Source organism: Aptenodytes forsteri, unplaced genomic scaffold (assembly GCF_000699145.1).
Source record: "Aptenodytes forsteri isolate BGI_AS27 unplaced genomic scaffold, ASM69914v1 Scaffold8, whole genome shotgun sequence".
Taxonomy (NCBI): Eukaryota; Metazoa; Chordata; class Aves; order Sphenisciformes; family Spheniscidae; genus Aptenodytes; species Aptenodytes forsteri.
The window spans coordinates 13,863,462-13,873,343 of record NW_008796218.1 but is presented as its reverse complement, the minus strand read 5'-3'; the positions used below and the strand labels follow the sequence as shown (position 1 = coordinate 13,873,343).

At 39.4% G+C, this 9,882-nt stretch overlaps 1 protein-coding gene across 1 annotated transcript in view; it reads left to right on the top strand.

The window, feature by feature from the left end:
* METTL14 (methyltransferase like 14) overlaps positions 1 to 9,825 on the top strand; it is a 25,313-nt gene extending 15,488 nt beyond the window's left edge. Inside the window, exons 8-11 of the mRNA XM_009288924.1 lie at positions 289 to 381; positions 1,796 to 1,912; positions 4,867 to 5,077; positions 7,527 to 9,825. Of these exons, the coding sequence (XP_009287199.1) occupies positions 289 to 381; positions 1,796 to 1,912; positions 4,867 to 5,077; positions 7,527 to 7,840 (735 nt within the window). The 3' untranslated portion in view covers positions 7,841 to 9,825. The remainder of the gene's footprint in view (positions 1 to 288; positions 382 to 1,795; positions 1,913 to 4,866; positions 5,078 to 7,526) is intronic.
* Positions 9,826 to 9,882: the final 57 nt, after the last annotated feature.

Here is a 9,882-nt window from a genome sequence, read left to right as displayed (position 1 = left end):
ATTATATCTTCTCTATTTCTTAATTATTCTAAAAAGAATAATTAAGCTGGTCATCAGCTATGTTGAAAACATGCACTTGGGTATTGATAAGGTAACTTTCACAACTTACTTTCTGGAAAACAACTTTAAGAGGATGGCTGTGGATGGTATACAGACGAACATCTTTAATAAAAGTGCTTCCTGATGGTTTTTGTGATAATGCTTCAACACTTATTAAGTATTCTTCCTGATATAATTGGTGATTTTTATTTAATTCAGAAACACTTTTATTACTATTATTGTTACTAGATCATGAAATTGGAAATTGAAGAAATTGCAGCCCCAAGGTCATTTGTGTTTCTATGGTGCGGTTCAGGCGAGGGTCTGGATCTTGGCCGAGTGGTAAGATGATGTTTTAATTCAATTTATCAGAGACAGGCTTAAGAGTTTATTTTTATCGTTGACTTTTTCTGTATAGAATTCTCAACGGTAACTGCTGAGAGCTGTTTTGTTACTGTGGTAGAGGATATATAATTTTAAGTGGATTAAATAAATTTGTGTATCTGGCATTAACTGTTTAGATACTGTTATTTTCCAGATGAGTCGCTGTGACTATGTGAGGGAGCATAATTCTATAGGGTCTAGAAAGCTGTACTGCTGTCTTGTTTTTGATGTATGCATGTTGCCACAGTAGCAGGTTGCTGTGTTGAGTGCATTTACAACGTTGTTTTTTTTTAACAGAAGTCTTAATAGTTTTCTGCCAGAAATAGTCATGCTGGTAGAAAGGTGCTACTGTTTCATAAAGTGAGATAAAATTGTGTGCGTAGCACTGCTTATTTTCAGAAAACACCTGGAGTTTAAGTAGGTTTACTCTTAGTGAGCTCTACGAAGTTTTACTTCCCTATACGGTCTTGGCGTTTTAGAGTAATCTTTCTGTATGCCAGGGTAGCACTGCTTGTGTTGGGGATCGTGCAGTAAGAATTTCCAGTCGGCTCTTGCTGCGCTGAAACATTCTTTGCTTCGTTTGAGCAGTGCTTTCTATTAAAACAATATGGCATTTGTTAAAGGACAACATGCGGTTACTAATCTGTTTGCTTTATCTGCTCTTCATTCTGAGGTTGGTTAAAGTAGCTATTTTGGATAGATTGATTTTGGTCACAGACATGTTTGTAGTAGCTGGACAGTTCTTGAACACAGCAATAGCCAAGTGAGCTTGAGTCCTTAATGCCCGATTTCCTCCTTTCCAAGACTACACTGACAGGAGTTAAGGATTAAAAAGTCATGTAAGGTTTTTTTGGGGGGTTGGGGTGGGGTTTTTTACAGATATAGGAAAAGCCACAAAATGGTAGCAAAGGCTTTTGGCTATTTATCTTCTCGTTTATAGAATTTTACATTTGATGTGAAAAACTACCAGAGTTGCAGGTATTAGTTGAGACAGGGCCAAGGCAGCTGATCGCTATGCTGTTCAGGCTGGTTTTGATTAAATTTAAGTGTCACTAGGTAAAAATGAGTGCAGAGTTCTGTAGGGGATCTGTGCAGTGATATTAAAAATATCTGTGCAGATTTTTATTTTTTTTCAAAAAAAAGGGTGATAAGCAGACAAGTCGATGTGCACCTAAGCCTCTTGTTTTTTATGCTTTTTGGGCAGCTTGACAAAACATAGTACAGTCGTGCCAGTAAACTGTTTCATTCATCTGTGACAAATTTCTCTTCCAGCTATGCTTTAAGAAAAGTCAAGTACCTATATGAGTGTTCAGTTTAGGTTACTTTAGTTTTCGGTGTAGCGTGAACTGTTTTATCTGTCTGTAATGTTTAGTGTCTACGCAAATGGGGTTACAGAAGATGTGAGGACATTTGTTGGATTAAAACGAATAAGAACAATCCTGGAAAGACCAAGACACTAGACCCTAAGGCTGTTTTCCAAAGAACCAAGGTAAAGGTTTGGCTCAATTTCTCCTCTGTTCCCATCCTGTCTCTTTATGCTAATGAAACACCTGGTGCTCCACGGCAGTTGGTGACGTGCTTTCAGGAAAGCAGACGCAAGGACTTCAGAGTTCTGTTCTGCAAAGTACATTTATGGAAATAAACATGTTCACAGGATGAATGGTGAACTTCTGTCCCCTTCTTGACTTTAGTCAGTGTGAGGTATAGAAGTTTCATCTGCATTTAACACTGCTTGGTAAATTTCTATTGTAGTCCTCTAAATGTGACGCTCATTTGAGCCTTGTTGAAATGCAGGTAGCTGAGGAGGGTTCGTAGATTGATGGCACAAGAATGAAATCCTGAGAGGGAAGACGGAAACTGAATAGAAAATGTTACTGTACGTTGCAATGTTTTTGACTTCTGGGTTGTTTCGGTTACGGGTGAATGGTAAATAAGCAGTTAGTCAATTAGCAACACCTTTTGTGTAAAACGTAAGCTCCTTTCCAGGTTGGAGGAGAAAACTTGCTGGTGGAGGAACACCTTTTGAATGGAATTAAACTTAGCAGTAGAATTTGACTAAATTTAATGTCAAAAGAAGTCTTTAAAACTGTAGATTATAAATGGATGTGGTCATAAAAAACAACTCTGGAAGACTGGCTAATGGTTCTGAAAACACACGTGCAGGTATGCCCCGAGCTGTGAATGGTAAATAAGCAGTTAGTCAATTAGCAACACCTTTTGTGTAAAACGTAAGCTCCTTTCCAGGTTGGAGGAGAAAACTTGCTGGTGGAGGAACACCTTTTGAATGGAATTAAACTTAGCAGTAGAATTTGACTAAATTTAATGTCAAAAGAAGTCTTTAAAACTGTAGATTATAAATGGATGTGGTCATAAAAAACAACTCTGGAAGACTGGCTAATGGTTCTGAAAACACACGTGCAGGTATGTGCCCAGAGCTTGAACCAGATAGAGGACTGTTAGGGACCACAGCTCAGTCAGCGTCTCCTGACTTCCTGAAGGTGACTGTAACGCGCAAGTGACAGAATCGGTCAGCTTGGTTTAAATTAAACAGCTTCTTAGGGATGTGTTGTGGAGGACATGTATTGAAGAAGGTGCAGAGGAAAAAAAGTATTCTGATTTAAAAGACTCAAAAGTATGTTATTCAAAAACTTAAGAAAAATGTAGATAGGATTAATAAAGAATTGTTTTGGGTATATGTGGGTGTAACTGGCAGTCTTACTGAATACAGAGAGTTGGCGGACAATTTAATATATTAAAGTGCCATTAACCTCAGGACTCATTCCACATTCATTAATCATTCATTAGTATTAAACATCCCCAACTCTGGCTCAGATTTGCCATTTTTTAGGAGTATAAACTTCCCTTTAAGATATCTGGAATCTTTCTTTGACTTGCATTTACATTAATCTGAAGTCTGTTTGAAAGTGTGTTATATCAGTTATAAATATTTATAAGTATAAATATTGTATGTTTATTGCATATAGTATTGCAAATATGTGCAGCTCACTCATGAGGGAGAGGTTAAAACTAACACAGGAGGATTTGGGGGGGACTTTATGTCTTTGTTTAACGGAGGAGAATAGTTTCTGGTATTAGAGAATTTCTGTTTATTGAGCAAGGGTTGGGCTGAGGTCACTATTTATAATAAACATTGACAATTGAGCTAGTTTATTCTGACTAAATAAATAGTCTGTTGTGCAAGATGTGTTTACCAATGATTACAACAGCAAATGCCATCCTATTATGTTTAGTTTAGGCATCTCTCTAGATGGATGCTTTATGCTGTGCCACCTGTTACAGAATCTAAGGTCCTAATGAATGACATTCCATGTGTTACGAAAATAAAATGTTTGGATAGTTCTTTTAAAGACTAGATTTAAGAGGCTTTGCTTGACGGGTAATTTGCTTAGCAGTATTCTGCCTTTTTATTTAGTTAAATTTAAGGTCCGAAAACCCTGTAGCTTGGGTGCAGTTGACCAACTGCATAGATAGGTCACCTATTCTGCCTTTCATATTTATTCACTAACTCTTAAAACCCATGCCAAAAATCTGAAAATGATTACATACTCTTGTCTGCAACTTTTTTGGGAGCCATCTGGTGGCGCTTAGTGAATCAGTGTTTATGACACTGGAGAAAATCGCTCGTCTGAGCTTAATATTCCCAGAAACAGAACTCGGAAATGAGTATGTAGAACGCTCTTTTCATCCTGTACCAATTATGGTGATTCCTCATTCATAGATTCTACATACTAGTCGCTTAAATTGATCTACAATGTTTTAGAGGAAAGGAAAGCAATGCATATTACAGTTAAAAAACATTTTTAATGCTGATGGAGTTGACTGAGAGTGCATTGACAAGTTTGATAGTGGTTTTACTTTTTTGATGCAGTGATATCTTCTAGGAGGGAATCTGAGGGTGAAGGCTACTTTTGTAACAGGTACAATATGAAAAAGTACATCTTATTTACACTGACTGGCTGTTTTATGACAGAGAACTTCGAAAATTATTTGTATGAATAAAGTTAGGATCAGAAAGCTGGTACAAGTATTAATCATAATTAATAACTATTCCTTTATTCTTGCCATCCCCTTGTACTCTCTTCCCTTGTGGTGATTTCTCAGCCTTTCCAACTTAAAGCTCTAACTTTGCCGTAATTGAAGAAGTTTAAATATCTTATCTCAGCCTCTATTTGAATTTTATCACTTTGTAGCGTAGTTCATCAAGCCGGATAGCTTAAACTACTCTCTGCTTTGTTTTCAAGAGGCTCTTTTGGTAGCTCCAGCTTGTTCTGTTCTTCTAGTTCATGCTTCAGACTTTTCTCTGTATAAGAGTGGGATCTACTGTGCCTAGAATTTCCTTTTCTATCCATCGTGCTCAAACCACGGACATCTGGGCTGTAGCGGTATGTGTGACATGTACTCTTCTGTGTTCTGTGTGCGTAGGAGCACTGCCTCATGGGCATTAAAGGAACTGTGCGTCGCAGTACAGATGGTGACTTCATCCATGCTAATGTTGACATTGACCTAATCATCACTGAAGAGCCTGAAATCGGCAACATAGAAAAACCTGTAGAGATTTTTCACATCATTGAGCATTTCTGCCTTGGACGGCGACGTCTTCATCTTTTCGGAAGAGACAGTACAATTCGGCCAGGTAGCTGTTATGTTTATTTTTGTCAAATAGTTAAATTTTAATTTACTTTAATAACCCTCTTCCATCATCTGAGGCCACTTGATGGGTTCTGATGGAAGCTGGGGCAATAATGGTTAATCCTAATGCACGATTCTCAAGGAGATACATTTTTGGTTTATGTGAAGATCTGTCGGTCACAAAGCAGTGTTGTTTGGAAAGTCTGCGACAACTCCCAATTCTATCAATTTTTTCAGAAGAAAGTTTTTTGTTAACCAATATTTTCGCCTGTTGATGTTTTTACGCTTCTCAAAGCGTGATTTCTTTCTTTTAAACTGATTTTAAATCACTGTGAGCTTAGTGCTGGTCCTGTTGCCAGTATCTGAAGACCCAGCATCTTAACACTGGGTGCTGCATCTGGCGTGATAAAAAATGCGTAGAAATGTGTGGATCAGATTGAAGGTAACTGCGTTTTATTTGTTCCAGTTTATCATGCGTAAGTGGTGAAGGACTTTCACTGCAGCAGAATACAGACTAGAAGAATAAAATCTGTTTTGACACCTTTTTTGATTTCTGTATCAGTTGTCAATGACGTTTCTGCCCTAAAGCCGAAGGTGAAATGCACTTCAACAGTCCTGTTTCTTTCAACTACCAATGAATGCTTGAATTGACAGACTTTATACCTCATGTTACGGATAGTGTAGCCATACCTCACGTACTGATGGATACTGTGAGTGTTGGACTCTGAACAATTTATGGTAACAGCATGCCCTTTTCAAAAAGTAAGTGTGGGGGGCATGTGAGTGGGGCAAGTGCTATAGCTGCACTTGCTTTAGGTTCGTTCAGCAGTTTTGTGTAACTCTGTTTTCCCCTAGAGATTAATAGTTTGGATGACAGAGGAGAAATGGATATAAGTCCATCCAAGGCCTGGTTTGCTGCACGTGAATGCTAATGATATTAAAAAAAAAAAAAAAGTTGCTTATTCTTTTACTGCAGTTGGAATAGGATGTGTATCGGTATGCAAGCTGCAAGCAATAAGTTACCTAAATAAATGTCAAGGTGTTGTTTCTCTCTTGCTCATATGACTACGGAGTAGTCATTATTGGCCATTCCTATTCTTTGACTGGCCTTCAGCTTGAATTTTAATGACGATGTCAGTCTTAATTCTGTTGGTTACTGTGGGTGGGGGTGTGTGTGTAGGGGGGCTGTTCTGTTTTGTAGAAAGACATCGTTCTGGTATTACTTCAATGCTGTTGTAGGTGAATTCTTACATGTTAATGTCTGACAGGGTCATGTTAGTCTGATTCAACTTTTGTATTTTCAAATTTGGTGGTTACCCTGGAATTGCATTGCATACTTTAAATCCTATACTCATCACAGCAGTAGGGACGCCTTTTTCCCTTTATTCTTTGTTCAGGAAGTTGGCAGAGCACAGTGTTTTTATCGATTAGCACTTTGAGTTTAGAATTACTGTTCGTGAATCCTCACAGTGCTCTGTGAAGTATGAAAACCTAAACAAATACAAATAGACTCTTCCTTTTTTTTCTCTCTCTTTTTCTTTTTTTTTTTTTTATGTGCAGGAAACACGGTAAATGTTACGTAAATTGCCAGGGTAAACAGAACAGTGTTAAAGAACTGATCTTGGGGGTTTTTTATTCTTGTTTTCCTTATAAGCATGTTGTTGAGATCACTGAACTACATTTTTCTTACAACTGAAAAGTCAGTTTCCACTGACATTTTTAAGTGTTCTGAGCCCCATTTTAGGTCCGAATGCTACTTTAGCTTATAATATGAAGAAATAGGAACGTGCTTGTTTTAAATGTCTTCCTGCCTTGATTCACTTGGTGAAGCTGAAGTGCCCACTGAATGTTTGTGCATAAACAGGTTAATTTAACTCTTTAAGCTCTATTTTCATATCATGTGGGCTTTAACAGCATTGTTATTTTACTGTGTTTTCAGAAGCGTGCTTCCAGTGTGCTGTGCTCCTGGCTGCACTGTCACAACTGGTTTCTGGAGACAAAATTACCTAATTCAAGTTTAAATGCCTTTTAAAAAGGGGAGAAGAGGAGTAGCATGACATTATTTTTAAACTAGATGAATTTACTGATCTGGTTTACAGTCTGGTCCCAGAGGGGCTGGAAAACGTGGTTGTGGTGTAAAAACAAGTAGAAGGGAGGAGGAAGGGGTCTTGTGAAACCACAGCTGGAATGTTCCCGTAGACATATGTAATTAAAAAAAAAAGAAAAAAAAAAAAAAAAGAGAAGCAGCCCTTAGAAATATCAAACTAAAATCTTAACTTTTCAACAACTCTGGCTTTCCTAGAGGTGACCTTTTCATTCCGTTCAGTACAGGTGACGTGTAGGTAAGTGTCTGTCCCCATCACTTGAGTGTTCATTTACTAGGAAAAAGGCAATAATGGCCTTGAAGCGTGAAGTTTGTTCTCGCTTTTGTTGACTCTGGTTTCGTTCCTTAGGTTGGCTGACTGTAGGACCCACCCTCACAAACAGCAATTTCAATGCAGAAACGTATTCTTCATACTTCACAGCTCCAAATTCCCACCTGACCGGCTGTACCGAAGAGATTGAGAGACTTCGGCCCAAGTCACCACCACCCAAGTCCAAGTCTGACCGGGGAGGTGGTGCTCCAAGGGGAGGAGGAAGAGGAGGGACTTCAGCAGGCCGAGGAGAAAGGGGCAGAGAGAGGAACAGAACTAACTTCCGGGGTGAGAGGGGTGGCTTCAGAGGGGGACGTGGAGGTACCCATAGAGGAGGCTTCCCCACCCGCTGATAGACTGTTAGGTAATTGCTTCTTCCCCCGGTCCTATGCCTCGTCTCTGAATCTTTTTCTTGGTCTTGTTTTTGCTAAAGTGAATTATTCTGGGGACTCAAGCTAGATGACTTTTAAAATTGTTCTTGGTGCAAGCAGTTACAGATAGTCTGCCTTCCAGTGTCCGGCCTGGCCCATCACCTCACCTGGCAGGCAGGGTCCTGCACCCGACGGCACTAAACTCAGCCTCCTGCAGCTTCTGTTTGTCAAAGCAGAGAGCACCGTCTCTTCAAACCACGGATAGGATTGAAGTGAAGATACTTGCTCTTCCCTTATGAAACTTGCAAGCTGTGGGCTTTATTAGCTGTCATTTTCTCCAGAACACGGATTCCTCTTCCTCCTTCGGGGGTTCAGGTTTGGACCGACTTGGATTAATATGATGGAGTGGGCATGAAACGCGGTTCTGAATTGCACGGCCATAGCAGACTTACGCCCTTATTCATGGAAGAAAAAGTGCTGTGTCTATATTGACACCTATTTTAACTTCTCTGAAACCAAGGAGCAGATTGAATAAATAGAATTCTATTTTTTCTTATTTGGTTTAAATTTCCCAAATTATTCCTGGGAATAGGGAACAAGTTTATTTTTCACTTGTGGTGTATGTGTACTCGCTTTTCATGTCTGTAGTGGGGAGAGTGGTAATTCTGTGCAGTCGTGTGTTGTGCTTCATGGAAAGCAAGAAGTTGTGCGGTTACATGCCGTCCAGAGCTTCTCCATAGGTCTGGATTGCTTCTTGAGTGGGGATTTTCGCCCAGCGTCTGGTAATAGCCTCATTCTTCGGTAGGGAAAACCAGTTTTATTGCAGAGCAATTGCAATGTAAGTAGTAGAAGGACCCCGTTGGAGGTCGTATTGGAAATGTGAGGCGATGTCGTAAGAGCGAGCGCTTCCTGAAAACAATCACCTGGGTAATGAGGGCGCCATAATTGAAGTGTTTTGCTTTGCCTGTGGACGTTACACGCGTTGGATATAGACTGTTGGTGGTCAGCTCCAGAGTACGGCATGAAGTGAAAGCGATTCACTTTGGTATGTACAATATTTGTTTTTAGCAAAACTACAACTCCGAACTTCTTGGTCAATACTTGGTAGACTGAACAAACCTGGCTGTTGAAGTCTCAAAGTCTTAGGTGTGGATTTTGGAAAATTGGCTTTTAAGTCTCATAATGTTTCTCTATCGAAGCCTAGCTTTTAAATAGCTGTCCTGTAAAGTAGTGGATTATTAAACTTGTTTATCAAAGCTAATGTTGAAATATTTTTCTTAACATTTTGTGGGTTTGTTCTCCTTGAGGTTTTGGAATTGCTAAGTTTTACTGTGGTTTCCTCCCTACTGTTGTAAAAGAGCAGGCAGTAACTCTTCTTTGGGGCGTGAAATCTTAGCACAGAAGTTTTCGTAGGGTCCGGCCAACTTTGTGGCCTTGGTAGTGTGCTTAGTAAGGGGCTGCTGAAGTGCAAATGAAACTCACCTACTGTTTACATCTTGTTTCCTCCCATGTTATATTGGCACATCCGAAGAGTGACTGGATTTGGGGGAGGGGGTGTTTTAAGGGTAGGGCTCATCTGACTGTCGGTGGGGTCTGCCAAAGACTACTTGGAACAGCATCCGATGGAAGTTACACGCCACAGTAAGAAAACTTGCTCTACTCATGTTGTTACTCAAAAAGTAAATACTGGAGACACTTAACCTTAGGAAGGTTGCTCTTGTGCCAGTGACAAATCTTCTTTTTCTTTTTTTCCCTCAATTAGTAGAAATTGTTAATTCCCATTTGCCCCTTTTAATTATATGTCCATAGCTGATAGTTCGGTGCTTAGGCTACTCTTAACACAGAAGATTAGGCTACATTGAAGAGGAGACTCAAAAATAACTGGTTGAGATGTGCATCTGTATCAGTTTGCAGAAGTCGGGGTGCTGCTCAAGGCTTCAGTGACTTGGGAAATGAATTGCATGTGGTCTTGTAAAAAAAAAAAAAAAAAAAAAAAAAAAAAAATTTCTATTAAAAAAATCCCT